The sequence below is a fragment of the Pygocentrus nattereri genome, chromosome 9, assembly GCF_015220715.1.
Source record: "Pygocentrus nattereri isolate fPygNat1 chromosome 9, fPygNat1.pri, whole genome shotgun sequence".
Lineage (NCBI taxonomy): Eukaryota > Metazoa > Chordata > Actinopteri > Characiformes > Serrasalmidae > Pygocentrus > Pygocentrus nattereri.
The window spans coordinates 314282-331459 of NC_051219.1; the positions used below are offsets into that span (position 1 = coordinate 314282).

At 46.0% G+C, this 17178-nt stretch overlaps 1 protein-coding gene across 1 annotated transcript in view; it reads right to left on the reverse strand.

The window, feature by feature from the left end:
- plod3 (procollagen-lysine, 2-oxoglutarate 5-dioxygenase 3) overlaps positions 1-9088 on the reverse strand; it is a gene marked incomplete at its 5' end in the record, with an annotated part of 39473 nt that extends 30385 nt beyond the window's left edge. The window contains 2 exons of the mRNA XM_037541437.1: positions 5432-5568; positions 8990-9088. Coding sequence (XP_037397334.1) covers positions 5432-5568; positions 8990-9088 — 236 coding nt within the window. The remainder of the gene's footprint in view (positions 1-5431; positions 5569-8989) is intronic.
- Positions 9089-17178: the final 8090 nt, after the last annotated feature.

A 17178-nucleotide genomic window follows, 5' to 3' on the forward strand; every position in this document is an offset into this window, starting at 1 on the left:
TCACAGTGTTCACACAGTACTCAGTGTTCACACAGTACTCACACTGTTCACACAGTACTCACACTGTACTCAGTGTTCACACAGTACTCACAGTGTTCACACAGTACTCAGTGTTCACACAGTACTCACGCTGTTCACACAGTACTCACAGTACTCAGTGTTCACACAGTACTCACACTGTTCACAAAGTACTCACAGTGTTCACACAGTACTGTGTTCACACAGTACTCAGTGTTCACACAGTACTCACACTGTTCACACAGTACTCACAGTACTCACTGTTCACACAGTACTCACAGTGCTCACACAGTACTCACACTGTTCACACAGTACTCACAGTACTCAGTGTTCACACAGTACTCACACTGTTCACACTGTTCACACAGTACTCAGTGTTCACACAGTACTCACAGTGTTCACATAGTACTCACACTGTACTCACACTGTTCACACAGTACTCACACTGTTCACACAGTACTCACACTGTTCACACAGTGTTCACACAGTGTTCACACAGTACTCAGTGTTCACACAGTACTCAGTGTTCACACAGTACTCACAGTACTCACACTGTTCACACAGTACTCACAGTGCTCACACAGTACTCACACTGTTCACACAGTACTCAGTGTTCACACAGTACTCACAGTACTCACACTGTTCACACAGTATTCACACTGTTCACGCAGTACTCAGTGTTCACACAGTACTCACAGTGCTCACACGGTTCACACAGTACTCACACTGTTCACACAATACTCACAGTGCTCACACAGTACTCACAGTGCTCACACAGTACTCACAGTGTTCACACAGTACTCAGTGCTCACACAGTACTCACAGTGCTCACACAGTACTCACACAGTACTCACACTGTTCACACAGTACTCACAGTGCTCACACAGTACTCACAGTGCTCACACAGTACTCAGTGCTCACACAGTACTCACAGTACTCAGTGTTCACACAGTACTCACACTGTTCACACTGTTCACACAGTACTCACACTGTTCACACAGTACTCAGTGTTCACACAGTACTCACACTGTTCACACAGTACTCACACTGTTCACACAGTACTCACACTGTACTCACACTGTTCACACTGTACTCACAGTGTTCACACAGTACCCACACTGTTCACACAGTACTCAGTGTTCACACAGTACTCACAGTACTCACACTGTTCTCACAGTACTCACAGTACTCAGTGTTCACACAGTACTCACAGTACTCACACTGTTCACACAGTACTCACAGTGCTCACACAGTACTCAGTGCTCACACAGTGCTCAGTGCTCACACAGTACTCACACTGTTCACACAGTACTCACACTGTTCACAGTACTCAGTGTTCACACAGTACTCAGTGTTCACACAGTACTCACAGTACTCACACTGTTCACACAGTACTCACAGTACTCAGTGTTCACACAGTACTCACAGTACTCACACTGTTCACACAGTACTCACACTGTTCACACAGTACTCACAGTGCTCACACAGTACTCACACAGTACTCAGTGTTCACACAGTACTCACAGTGTTCACACAGTACTCACAGTGTTCACACTCTTCACACAGTACTCACACTGTTCACACAGTACTCAGTGCTCACACAGTACTCACAGTGCTCACACAGTACTCACACAGTACTCACACTGTTCACACAGTACTCAGTGTTCACACAGTACTCACAGTGTTCACACTGTTCACACAGTACTCACACTGTTCACACAGTACTCACACTGTTCACACAGTACTCACACAGTACTCGCAGTGCTCACACTGTTCACATAGTACTCAGTACTCAGTGTTCACACAGTACCCACACTGTTCACACAGTACTCACACTGTTCACACAGTACTCACACAGTACTCACAGTGCTCACACAGTACTCGCAGTGCTCACACTGTTCACACTGTTCACACAGTACTCACAGTACTCAGTGTTCACACAGTACTCAGTACTCAGTGTTCACACAGTGCTCACAGTGTTCACACTGTTCACACAGTGCTCACACTGTTCACACAGTACCCACACTGTTCACACAGTACTCACACTGTTCACACAGTACTCGCAGTGCTCACACTGTTCACACAGTACTCCCACTGGTCACACAGTACTCACACTGGTCACACAGTACTCACAGTACTCAGTGTTCACACAGTACTCAGTACTCAGTGTTCACACAGTACTCACACTGTTCACACAGTACTCACACAGTACTCACAGTGCTCACACAGTACTCACAGTGTTCAGTGATACTCACACTGTACTCACAGTACTTGCATAATATTCACAGTACTCACACAGTGCTCTGAAGTACTGAAGCACTAGCTGCGGCCACACAGTCGATGCGTTTGTTTGTCTGTGTGTTTCAGAGCTAAGCTGTCCTGTTTTTAACCACCATGATGAACCGGGTGAGGTGGACTTGGTTCATTGTCTCATATGGACTGTCAGTGACTGCGGTGTCACTGACAGTCCATATGAGACAATGAACCAAGTTCATTGCTCTTCCATTCATTGCTCTTCCGATTTAAACCACGGAAGAGCAGAACACGGACTCACTTACTCCCCAGCAGACCTTCTGCTCCTACAGTTCTCCATCCACTGTAAACTGAGCCCACCCTCCACATCCTGCTTGATATAAGCCCAGGCCAACTGAGCTCGGCGAGAGGGGCATGCTGACAGCACCCTATCTAACCTCCTCTACCCCAGTCATTCAATCAAACGCCTGATCACTGAAACAGAAACGGGTCACATGCTAAATGTCTTCTGGGGCATCATTTAGGGAGGTGTGGGTCTTTGCTCTAAGATTAGCCTTCAGGATTACAAGGGAAGACAGAACTGGAAACTCTGGGAAAGCATGGTTTCATGGAGTACATCAGCTCCCACTGGTGTTCCAACGTCAAGGTACAGTGGGGAGAACAAGTATTTGATACACTGCTGATTTTTCAGGTTTTCCCACTTGCAAAGCATGTAGAAGACTGTAATTTTTATCATAGGTACTCTTCAACTGTGAGTGATGGAATCTAAAACAAAAATCCAGAAAAATACATTGTATGATTTTTAAATAATTAATTTCCATTTTATTGTGTGAAATAAGTATTTGATCATCTATCAACCAGTAAGAATTTTGGCTCTCACAGACATGTTACTTCTTCTTTAAGAAGCCCTCCTGTTCTCCACTCATTACCTGTATTAACTGCACCTGTTTGAACTCGTTACCTGTATAAAAGACACCTGTCCACACACTCAATCAGTCAGACTCCAGCATCTCCACAATGCCCAAGACCAGAGAGCTGTGTAAGGACATCAGGGATAAAATTGTAGACCTGCACAAGGCTGGGATGGGCTACAGGACAATAGGCAAGCAGCTTGGTGAGAAGGCAACAACTGTTGGTGCAATTATTAGAAAATGGAAGAAATGCAAAATAACAGAAAATCTCCCTCGGTCTGGGGCGCCATGCAAGATCTCACCTCGTGGAGCATCAATGATCTTGAGGAAGGTGAGGAATGAGCCCAGAACTACACGGCAGGACCTGGTCAATGACCTGAATAGAGCTGGGACCACAGTCTCAAAGAAAACAATCAGTAACACTCTACGCCGTCAAGGATTAAAATCCTGCAGTGCACGCAAGGTGGCCTTCCTCAAGCCAACACATGTCAAAGCCCGTCTGAAGTTTGCAAATGACCATCTGAATGATCCAGAGGAGGAATGGGAGAAGGTCATGTGGTCTGATGAGACAAAAATAGAACTTTTTCGTTTAAACTCCACTCGTCATATTTGGAGGAAGAAGAATGATGAGTACAACCCCAAGAACACCATCCCAACCCTGAAGCATGGCGGTGGAAACATCATTCTTTGGGGATGCTTTTCTGCAAAGGGGACAGGACGACTGCACCGTATTGTGGGAAGGATGGATGGGGCCATGTATCGTGAGATTTTGGCCAACAACCTCCTTCCCTCAGTAAGAGCACTGAAGATGGGTCGTGGCTGAGTCTTCCAGCATGATAACGACCCAAAACACACAGCCAGGGCAACTAAAGAGTGGCTCCGTAGGAAACATCTTAAGGTCCTGGAGTGGCCTAGCCAGTCTCCAGACCTGAATCCAATAGAAAATCTTTGGAGGGAGCTTAAAGTCCGTGTGGCCCAGCGACAGCCACGAAACCTGAAGGCTCTGGAGGAGATCTGTATGGAGGAGTGGGCCAAAATCCCTGCTGCAGTGTGTGCAAACCTTGTCAAGAACTACAGGAAACGTCTCATCTCTGTAATTGCAAACAAAGGTTTCTGTACCAAATATTAAGTTTCTTTATCTGGTGTATCAAATACTTATTTCACACAATAAAATGGAAATTAATTATTTAAAAATCATACAATGTATTTTTCTGGATTTTTGTTTTAGATTCCATCACTCACAGTTGAAGAGTACCTATGATAAAAATTACAGTCTTCTACATGCTTTGCAAGTGGGAAAACCTGAAAAATCAGCAGTGTATCAAATACTTGTTCTCCCCACTGTACATGGGAAAGTCTGTAATCAGGAGTTGCCCACCCTGTCCGCCTGATCCATTTACCTCCCAACGAGGGTCTCGACTGTTGTGCTTCAACCAAGGTGGCATCTGAGCAAATCCACAACACACACATAACGCTCAGCAAATTCCCAGATGCCCCAGTATTCCTCTTTGGTGATTTTAACAGCTGTCAGCTTCAACCAACATAAACATACCCACAAGGCTTCATAAGACCACAGACGTAAGCTGTTACCACTACAGCATCATCCACCTACTCCCTCTTTACGAGCAACAGTTGAAACAACAAAGACCGGTCACCTCTGGAGGGGGGGGGCTGTCCACTGCTGCACTGCTTCAAGGCTGTTTGTCCTGCACAGATTATCACTGGCTGTAGAAATTCTGTGTGGATTCTTTGATGCGTATAAAGGCCATTAGAACTTCTCAACTCAAAACTCTGCTCCACCCCACAAATCAAACATCTCAAAAAACGAAATACGTGAAACTGAACTACAAACACAAGCTAGAACAGGAAATTCACAAATACGGACCCCAATCCAGCAGGTCAGAACGCACACCGGGCAGATCACCTGTGCTTTGAGAAATTAGTCCAAAGCACCATCCTTCCATACGTCTCCTCTTCAGTTTACATACAGGAGACAGAGAGGCGATCGGGTTGATGAACTACAACACCTCCAAGCTCCATCACCTCTAACCCCTCCAACAGCCCACAGACGCTGAAGGTTGACAATTCACTGCCTTCCACCATCAGCGGAGTTCCGGATCTGCTGTGGTTCCATTGGAATTCTGTTCACTCTGTTGTCTGTTGTGATTTCATGTTATGCATTCTGTGTTTTCCATATTACACCTGAAACTGTCGAGGAAAAGAACTTAATCTGCACCTAATCCACTCACCTGTCTACGAAGAGGACGATGGTCTTTTCTTTATCCTTGTATTTCTGCATCTCCTTCTTCAGCCACCGGACCTTTTGACCTCCACCAACTGTTTTAGCAACATCACCTCCTCTCCACTCCTCACCTAAACCTAGAACCTGTAAATATATACCTTAAACATCACCGCCTCTCCACTCCTCACCTAAACCTAGAACCCTATAAATATATACATTAAACATCACCTCCTCTCCACTCCTCACCTAAACCTAGAACCTGTAAATATATACCTTAAACATCACCTCCTCTCCACTCCTCACCTAAACCTAGAACCCTATAAATATATACATTAAACATCACCTCCTCTCCACTCCTCACCTAAACCTAGAACCTGTAAATATATACCTTAAACATCACCTCCTCTCCACTCCTCACCTAAACCTAAACCCTATAAATGTAAACATTAAACATCACCTCCTCTCCACTCCTCACCTAAACCTAGAACCTGTAAATATATACATTAATCATCACCTCCTCTCCACTCCTCACCTAAACCTAGAACCTGTAAATATATACATTAAACATCACCTCCTCTCCACTCCTCACCTAAACCGTGAACCTGTAAATATATACATTAAACATCACCTCCTCTCCACTCCTCACCTAAAGCTAAACCCTATAAATATATACATTAAACATCACCTCCTCTCCACTCCTCACCTAAACCATGAACCTGTAAATATACACAGTAAACATCACCTCCTCTCCACTCCCCACCTAAACCTAAAACCTATGAATATAAACATTAAACTTCACCTCCTCTCCACTCCTCACCTAAAGCTAAACCCTATAAATATATACATTAAACATCACCTCCTCTCCACTCCTCACCTAAACCGTGAACCTGTAAATATATACATTACACATCACCTCCTCTCCACTCCTCACCTAAACAGTGAACCTGTAAATATATACATTAAACATCACCTCCTCTCTACTCTACACCTAAACCTAAAACCTATAAATATAAACATTAAACATCACCTCCTCTCCACTCCTCACCTAAACCTAAACCCTATAAATGTAAACATTAAACATCACCTCCTCTCCACTCCTCACCTAAACCATGAACCTGTAAATATATACATTACACATCACCTCCTCTCCACTCCTTACCTAAACAGTGAACCTGTAAATATATACATTAAACATCACCTCCTCTCTACTCTACACCTAAACCTAAAACCTATAAATATAAACATTAATCATCACCTCCTCTCCACTCCTCACCTAAACCTAAACCCTATAAATGTAAACATTAAACATCACCTCCTCTCCACTCCTCACCTAAACCTAAACCCTATAAATGTAAACATTAAACATCACCTCCTCTCCACTCCTCACCTAAACCATGAACCTGTAAATATATACATTAAACATCACCTCCTCTCCACTCCTCACCTAAAGCTAAACCCTATAAATATATACCTTAAACATCACCTCCTCTCCACTCCTCACCTAAACCTAAACCCTATAAATGTAAACATTAAACTTCACCTCCTCTCCACTCCTCACCTAAAGCTAAACCCTATAAATATATACATTAAACATCACCTCCTCTCCACTCCTCACCTAAACCATGAACCTGTAAATATACACAGTAAACATCACCTCCTCTCCACTCCCCACCTAAACCTAAAACATAAACATTAAACTTCACCTCCTCTCCACTCCTCACCTAAAGCTAAACCCTATAAATATATACATTAAACATCACCTCCTCTCCACTCCTCACCTAAACCGTGAACCTGTAAATATATACATTACACATCACCTCCTCTCCACTCCTCACCTAAACAGTGAACCTGTAAATATATACATTAAACATCACCTCCTCTCTACTCTACACCTAAACCTAAAACCTATAAATATAAACATTAAACATCACCTCCTCTCCACTCCTCATCTAAACCTAAACCCTATAAATGTAAACATTAAACATCACCTCCTCTCCACTCCTCACCTAAACCTAAACCCTATAAATGTAAACATTAAACATCACCTCCTCTCCACTCCTCACCTAAACCATGAACCTGTAAATATACACAGTAAACATCACCTCCTCTCCACTCCCCACCTAAACCTAAAACCTATGAATATAAACATTAAACTTCACCTCCTCTCCACTCCTCACCTAAAGCTAAACCCTATAAATATATACATTAAACATCACCTCCTCTCCACTCCTCACCTAAACCGTGAACCTGTAAATATATACATTAAACATCACCTCCTCTCCACTCCTCACCTAAACAGTGAACCTGTAAATATATACATTAAACATCACCTCCTCTCTACTCTACACCTAAACCTAAAACCTATAAATATAAACATTAAACATCACCTCCTCTCCACTCCTCACCTAAACCTAAACCCTATAAATGTAAACATTAAACATCACCTCCTCTCCACTCCTCACCTAAACCATGAACCTGTAAATATATACATTACACATCACCTCCTCTCCACTCCTTACCTAAACAGTGAACCTGTAAATATATACATTAAACATCACCTCCTCTCTACTCTACACCTAAACCTAAAACCTATAAATATAAACATTAAACATCACCTCCTCTCTACTCTACACCTAAACCTAAACCCTATAAATGTAAACATTAAACATCACCTCCTCTCCACTCCTCACCTAAACAGTGAACCTGTAAATATATACATTAAACATCACCTCCTCTCTACTCTACACCTAAACCTAAAACCTATAAATATAAACATTAAACATCACCTCCTCTCCACTCCTCACCTAAACCTAAACCCTATAAATGTAAACATTAAACATCACCTCCTCTCCACTCCTCACCTAAACCATGAACCTGTAAATATATACATTACACATCACCTCCTCTCCACTCCTTACCTAAACAGTGAACCTGTAAATATATACATTAAACATCACCTCCTCTCTACTCTACACCTAAACCTAAAACCTATAAATATAAACATTAAACATCACCTCCTCTCCACTCCTCATCTAAACCTAAACCCTATAAATGTAAACATTAAACATCACCTCCTCTCCACTCCTCACCTAAACCTAAACCCTATAAATGTAAACATTAAACATCACCTCCTCTCCACTCCTCACCTAAACCTAAACCCTATAAATGTAAACATTAAACATCACCTCCTCTCTACTCCTCACCTAAACCTAAACCCTATAAATGTAAACATTAAACATCACCTCCTCTCCACTCCTCACCTAAACCGTGAACCTGTTTAATGTATATATTTACATCACCTCCTCTCCACTCCTCACCTAAACCTAAACCCTATAAATATATACAGTAAACATCACCTGTAAAACTAAGTTATTAATTAAGTATTTATAAGTGTAATATGAGTGCTATATTAGTTCTATATGAGTTATGAGTGTCATATAAGTGTTATATGAATGCTGTGAGTTATATGAGTGCTATATGCGTGTTATATGAGTGTTATGTGAGTGGTATCTGAGGTAAATCGAAAAGCTGATTAAAGTAAACTGATAATGAACGAGTGATGAACCTTCACAGTGTAGTTGAATTCTCGGGCCGTTCGCATAAACCTGTTAAAACCTTCAGTCTCTTCTGTAGCAGCAGTTATCACCAACAGGTCATCTACAGAGACAGAGAGAGAGAGAGAGAGAGAGAGAGAGAAAGAGAGAGAGAGAGACAGAGAGAGACAGAGAGAGACAGAGACAGAAAGAGAGTTACACTGTTTAACGCTGTAACGTCACCATTCATATCAGTGGAGACGCAGCGCCGCTTTAACTCCCTCTGCACTGTTTAACACTGTAACGCTGTAACGTCACCGTTCATATCAGTGGAGACGCAGCGCCGCTTTAACTCCCTCTGCACTGTTTAACACTGTAACGCTGTAACGTCACCGTTCATATCAGTGGAGACGCAGCGCCACTTTAACTCCCTCTGCACTGTTTAACACTGTAACGTCACCGTTCATATCAGTGGAGACGCAGCGCCGCTTTAACTCCCTCTGCACTGTTTAACGCTGTAACGTCACCGTTCATATCAGTGGAGACGCAGTGCCGCTTTAACTCCCTCTGCACTGTTTAACACTGTAACGCTGTAACGGCACCGTTCATATCAGTGGAGACGCAGCGCCGCTTTAACTCCCTCTGCACTGTTTAACGCTGTAACGTCACCGTTCATATCAGTGGAGACGCAGTGCCGCTTTAACTCCCTCTGCACTGTTTAACACTGTAACGCTGTAACGTCACCGTTCATATCAGTGGAGACGCAGCGCCGCTTTAACTCCCTCTGCACTGTTTAACGCTGTAACGTCACCGTTCATATCAGTGGAGACGCAGTGCCGCTTTAACTCCCTCTGCACTGTTTAACACTGTAACGCTGTAACGGCACCGTTCATATCAGTGGAGACGCAGCGCCGCTTTAACTCCCTCTGCACTGTTTAACGCTGTAACGTCACCGTTCATATCAGTGGAGACGCAGTGCCGCTTTAACTCCCTCTGCACTGTTTAACACTGTAACGCTGTAACGTCACCGTTCATATCAGTGGAGACGCAGTGCCGCTTTAACTCCCTCTGCACTGTTTAACACTGTAACGTCACCGTTCATATCAGTGGAGATGCAGCGCAGCTTTAACTCCCTCTGCACTGTTTAACGCTGTAACGCTGTAACGTCACCGTTCATATCAGTGGAGACGCAGTGCCGCTTTAACTCCCTCTGCACTGTTTAACACTGTAACGCTGTAACGTCACCGTTCATATCAGTGGAGACGCAGCGCAGCTTTAACTCCCTCTGCACTGTTTAACGCTGTAACGTCACCGTTCATATCAGTGGAGACGCAGCGCCGCTTTAACTCCCTCTGCACTGTTAAACACTGTAACGCTGTAACGTCACCGTTCATATCAGCGGAAACGCAGCGCCGCTTTAACTCCCTCTGCACTGTTTAACACTGTAACGCTGTAACGTCACCGTTCATATCAGTGGAGAACAGCGCCGCTTTAACTCCCTCTGCACTGTTTAACGCCGTAACGTCACCGTTCATATCAGTGGAGAACAGCGCCGCTTTAACTCCCTCTGCACTGTTTAACGCTGTAACTTCACCGTTCATATCAGTGGAGACGCAGCGCCGCTTTAACTCCCTCTGCACTGTTTAACGCTGTAACGTCACCGTTCATATCAGTGGAGACGCAGCGCCGCTTTAACTCCCTCTGCACTGTTAAACACTGTAACGCTGTAACGTCACCGTTCATATCAGTGGAGACGCAGCGCCGCTTTAACTCCCTCTGCACTGTTTAACACTGTAATGCTGTAACGTCACCGTTCATATCAGTGGAGACGCAGCGCTGCTTTAACTCCCTCTGCACTGTTTAACACTGTAACGCTGTAACGTCACCGTTCATATCAGTGGAGACGCAGCGCCGCTTTAACTCCCTCTGCACTGTTTAACACTGTAATGCTGTAACGTCACCATTCATATCAGTGGAGACGCAGCGCCGCTTTAACTCCCTCTGCACTGTTTAACGCTGTAACGCTGTAAAGTCACCGTTCATATCAGTGGAGACGCAGCGCCGCTTTAACTCCCTCTGCACTGTTTAACACTGTAATGCTGTAACGTCACCGTTCATATCAGTGGAGACGCAGCGCCGCTTTAACTCCCTCTGCACTGTTTAACACTGTAACGTCACCGTTCATATCAGTGGAGACGCAGCGCCGCTTTAACTCCCTCTGCACTGTTTAACACTGTAACGTCACCGTTCATATCAGTGGAGACGCAGTGCCGCTTTAACTCCCTCTGCACTGTTTAACACTGTAACGTCACCGTTCATATCAGTGGAGACGCAGCGCTGCTTTAACTCCCTCTGCACTGTTTAACACTGTAACGTCACCGTTCATATCAGTGGAGACGCAGTGCCGCTTTAACTCCCTCTGCACTGTTTAACACTGTAATGCTGTAACGTCACCGTTCATATCAGTGGAGACGCAGCGCTGCTTTAACTCCCTCTGCACTGTTTAACGCTGTAACGCTGTAACGTCACCGTTCATATCAGTGGAGAAGCAGCGCTGCTTTAACTCCCTCTGCACTGTTTAATGCTGTAACGTCACCGTTCATATCAGTGGAGACGCAGCGCTGCTTTAACTCCCTCTGCACTGTTTAACGCTGTAACGCTGTAACGTCACCGTTCATATCAGTGGAGACGCAGCGCTGCTTTAACTCCCTCTGCACTGTTAAACACTGTAACGCTGTAACGTCACCGTTCATATCAGTGGAGACGCAGCGCTGCTTTAACTCCCTCTGCACTGTTTAACACTGTAACGCTGTAACGTCACCGTTCATATCAGTGGAGAAGCAGCGCCGCTTTAACTCCCTCTGCACTGTTTAACGCTGTAACGTCACCGTTCATATCAGTGGAGACGCAGCGCCGCTTTAACTCCCTCTGCACTGTTTAACGCTGTAACGTCACCGTTCATATCAGTGGAGACGCAGCGCTGCTTTAACTCCCTCTGCACTGTTTAATGCTGTAACGTCACCGTTCATATCAGTGGAGACGCAGCGCTGCTTTAACTCCCTCTGCACTGTTTAACGCTGTAACGCTGTAACGTCACCGTTCATATCAGTGGAGACGCAGCGCCGCTTTAACTCCCTCTGCACTGTTTAACACTGTAATGCTGTAACGTCACCGTTCATATCAGTGGAGACGCAGCGCCGCTTTAACTCCCTCTGCACTGTTTAACACTGTAACGTCACCGTTCATATCAGTGGAGACGCAGCGCCGCTTTAACTCCCTCTGCACTGTTTAACACTGTAACGTCACCGTTCATATCAGTGGAGACGCAGTGCCGCTTTAACTCCCTCTGCACTGTTTAACACTGTAACGTCACCGTTCATATCAGTGGAGACGCAGCGCTGCTTTAACTCCCTCTGCACTGTTTAACACTGTAACGTCACCGTTCATATCAGTGGAGACGCAGTGCCGCTTTAACTCCCTCTGCACTGTTTAACACTGTAACGCTGTAACGTCACCGTTCATATCAGTGGAGACGCAGCGCTGCTTTAACTCCCTCTGCACTGTTTAACGCTGTAACGCTGTAACGTCACCGTTCATATCAGTGGAGAAGCAGCGCTGCTTTAACTCCCTCTGCACTGTTTAATGCTGTAACGTCACCGTTCATATCAGTGGAGACGCAGCGCTGCTTTAACTCCCTCTGCACTGTTTAACGCTGTAACGCTGTAACGTCACCGTTCATATCAGTGGAGACGCAGCGCTGCTTTAACTCCCTCTGCACTGTTAAACACTGTAACGCTGTAACGTCACCGTTCATATCAGTGGAGACGCAGCGCTGCTTTAACTCCCTCTGCACTGTTTAACACTGTAACGCTGTAACGTCACCGTTCATATCAGTGGAGAAGCAGCGCAGCTTTAACTCCCTCTGCACTGTTTAACGCTGTAACGTCACCGTTCATATCAGTGGAGACGCAGCGCCGCTTTAACTCCCTCTGCACTGTTTAACGCTGTAACGTCACCGTTCATATCAGTGGAGACGCAGCGCTGCTTTAACTCCCTCTGCACTGTTAAACACTGTAACACTGTAACGTCACCGTTCATATCAGTGGAGACGCAGCGCCACTTTAACTCCCTCTGCACTGTTTAACACTGTAACACTGTAACGTCACCGTTCATATCAGTGGAGACGCAGCGCCGCTTTAACTCCCTCTGCACTGTTTAACGCCGTAACGCTGTAACGTCACCGTTCATATCAGTGGAGAACAGCGCCGCTTTAACTCCCTCTGCACTGTTTAACGCCGTAACGTCACCGTTCATATCAGTGGAGAACAGCGCCGCTTTAACTCCCTCTGCACTGTTTAACGCTGTAACTTCACCGTTCATATCAGTGGAGACGCAGCGCCGCTTTAACTCCCTCTGCACTGTTTAACGCTGTAACGTCACCGTTCATATCAGTGGAGACGCAGCGCCGCTTTAACTCCCTCTGCACTGTTTAACGCTGTAACGTCACCGTTCATATCAGTGGAGACGCAGCGCTGCTTTAACTCCCTCTGCACTGTTTAACACTGTAACGCTGTAACGTCACCGTTCATATCAGTGGAGACGCAGCGCCACTTTAACTCCCTCTGCACTGTTTAACACTGTAACGTCACCGTTCATATCAGTGGAGACGCAGCGCCGCTTTAACTCCCTCTGCACTGTTTAACACTGTAACACTGTACGTCACCGTTCATATCAGTGGAGGACGCAGCGCTTGCTTTAACTCCCTCTGCACTGTTTTAACGCTGTAACGTCACCGTTCATATCAGTGGAGACGCAGCGCCGCTTTAACTCCCTCTGCACTGTTTAACACTGTAACACTGTAACGTCACCGTTCATATCAGTGGAGACGCAGCGCTGCTTTACTCCTCTGCACTGTTTAACACTGTAACGCTGTAACGTCACCGTTCATATCAGTGGAGACGCAGCGCCGCTTAACTCCCTCTGCACTGTTTAACGCTGTAACGCTGTAACGTCACCTTTTACATCAGTGGAGACGCCAGTGCCGACTTTAAACTCCCTTGCACTGTTTAACACTGAACGCTGTAAAGTCCACCGTTCATATCAGGTTGAACGCACTGCGCTTAACTCCTCTGCACTGTTAACACTGTAACGTAAAACGTTGCATATCAGTGGAGACTGCAGCGCAGCTTTAACTCCCTCTGCACTGTTTAACAGCTGTAACGCTGTAACGTCACCGTTCATATCAGTGGAGACGCAGTGCCGCTTTAACTCCCTCTGCACTGTTTAACACTGTAACGCTGTAACGTCACCGTTCATATCAGTGGAGACGCAGCGCCGCTTTAACTCCCTCTGCACTGTTTAACGCTGTAACGTCACCGTTCATATCAGTGGAGACGCAGCGCCGCTTTAACTCCCTCTGCACTGTTTAACACTGTAACGCTGTAACGTCACCGTTCATATCAGCGGAAACGCAGCGCCGCTTTAACTCCCTCTGCACTGTTTAACGCCGTAACGCTGTAACGTCACCGTTCATATCAGTGGAGAACAGCGCCGCTTTAACTCCCTCTGCACTGTTTAACGCCGTAACGTCACCGTTCATATCAGTGGAGAACAGCGCCGCTTTAACTCCCTCTGCACTGTTTAACGCTGTAACTTCACCGTTCATATCAGTGGAGACGCAGCGCCGCTTTAACTCCCTCTGCACTGTTTACCGCTGTAACGTCACCGTTCATATCAGTGGAGACGCAGTGCCGCTTTAACTCCCTCTGCACTGTTAAACACTGTAACGCTGTAACGTCACCGTTCATATCAGTGGAGACGCAGCGCCGCTTTAACTCCCTCTGCACTGTTTAACACTGTAATGCTGTAACGTCACCGTTCATATCAGTGGAGACGCAGCGCTGCTTTAACTCCCTCTGCACTGTTTAACGCTGTAACGCTGTAACGTCACCGTTCATATCAGTGGAGACGCAGCGCCGCTTTAACTCCCTCTGCACTGTTAACACTGTAACGCTGTAACGTCACCGTTCATATCAGTGGAGACGCAGCGCCGCTTTAACTCCCTCTGCACTGTTTAACACTGTAATGCTGTAACGTCACCATTCATATCAGTGGAGACGCAGCGCCGCTTTAACTCCCTCTGCACTGTTTAACGCTGTAACGCTGTAAAGTCACCGTTCATATCAGTGGAGACGCAGCGCCGCTTTAACTCCCTCTGCACTGTTTAACACTGTAATGCTGTAACGTCACCGTTCATATCAGTGGAGACGCAGCGCCGCTTTAACTCCCTCTGCACTGTTTAACACTGTAACGTCACCGTTCATATCAGTGGAGACGCAGCGCCGCTTTAACTCCCTCTGCACTGTTTAACACTGTAACGTCACCGTTCATATCAGTGGAGACGCAGCGCTGCTTTAACTCCCTCTGCACTGTTTAACGCTGTAATGCTGTAACGTCACCGTTCATATCATTGGAGACGCAGCGCTGCTTTAACTCCCTCTGCACTGTTTAACGCTGTAACGCTGTAACGTCACCGTTCATATCAGTGGAGAAGCAGCGCTGCTTTAACTCCCTCTGCACTGTTTAACACTGTAACGCTGTAACGTCACCGTTCATATCAGTGGAGACGCAGCGCTGCTTTAACTCCCTCTGCACTGTTTAACACTGTAACGTCACCGTTCATATCAGTGGAGACGCAGTGCCGCTTTAACTCCCTCTGCACTGTTTAACACTGTAATGCTGTAACGTCACCGTTCATATCATTGGAGACGCAGCGCTGCTTTAACTCCCTCTGCACTGTTTAACGCTGTAACGCTGTAACGTCACCGTTCATATCAGTGGAGAAGCAGCGCTGCTTTAACTCCCTCTGCACTGTTTAATGCTGTAACGTCACCGTTCATATCAGTGGAGACGCAGCGCTGCTTTAACTCCCTCTGCACTGTTTAACGCTGTAACGCTGTAACGTCACCGTTCATATCAGTGGAGATGCAGTGCCGCTTTAACTCCCTCTGCACTGTTTAACACTGTAACGCTGTAACGTCACCGTTCATATCAGTGGAGAAGCAGCGCTGCTTTAACTCCCTCTGCACTGTTTAATGCTGTAACGTCACCGTTCATATCAGTGGAGACGCAGCGCTGCTTTAACTCCCTCTGCACTGTTTTAACACTGTAACGCTTGTGTAACGTCACCGTTCATATCAGTGGAGACGCAGCGCCGCTTAACTACCTCTGCACTGTTTTAACACTGTAACGTCACCGTTCATATCAGTGGAGACGCAGCGCTGCTTTAACTCCCTCTGCACTGTTTAACGCTGTAACGTCACCGTTCATATCAGTGGAGACGCAGCGCCACTTTAACTCCCTCTGCACTGTTTAACACTGTAACGTCACCGTTCATATCAGTGGAGACGCAGCGCCGCTTTAACTCCCTCTGCACTGTTTAACACTGTAACACTGTAACGTCACCGTTCATATCAGTGGAGACGCAGCGCTGCTTTAACTCCCTCTGCACTGTTTAACGCTGTAACGCTGTAACGTCACCGTTCATATCAGTGGAGACGCAGCGCCGCTTTAACTCCCTCTGCACTGTTTAACGCTTTGTAACGTCACCGTTCATATCAGTGGAGACGCAGCGCTGCTTTAACTCCCTCTGCACTGTTAAACACTGTAACGCTGTAACGTCACCGTTCATATCAGTGGAAACGCAGCGCCGCTTTAACTCCCTCTGCACTGTTTAACACTGTAACACTGTAACGTCACCGTTCATATCAGTGGAGACGCAGCGCCGCTTTAACTCCCTCTGCACTGTTTAACGCTGTAACGTCACCGTTCATATCAGTGGAGAACAGCGCCGCTTTAACTCCCTCTGCACTGTTTAACACTGTAACGCTGTAACGTCACCGTTCATATCAGTGGAGAACACGCCGCTTTAATCTCCTCTGCACTGTTTAATAACACTGTAACGCTGTAACGTCACCGTTAGCGGAAACGCAGCGCCGCTTTAACTCCCTCTGCACTGTTTAACGCCGTAACGCTGTAACGTCACCGTTCATATCAGTGGAGAACAGCGCCGCTTTAACTCCCTGCACTGTTTAACGCCGTAACGTCACCGTTCATATCAGTGGAGAACAGCGCCGCTTTAACTCCCTCTGCACTGTTTAACGCTGTACTTCACGTTCATATCAGTGGAGACGCAGCGCCGCTTATACTCCCTCTGCACTGT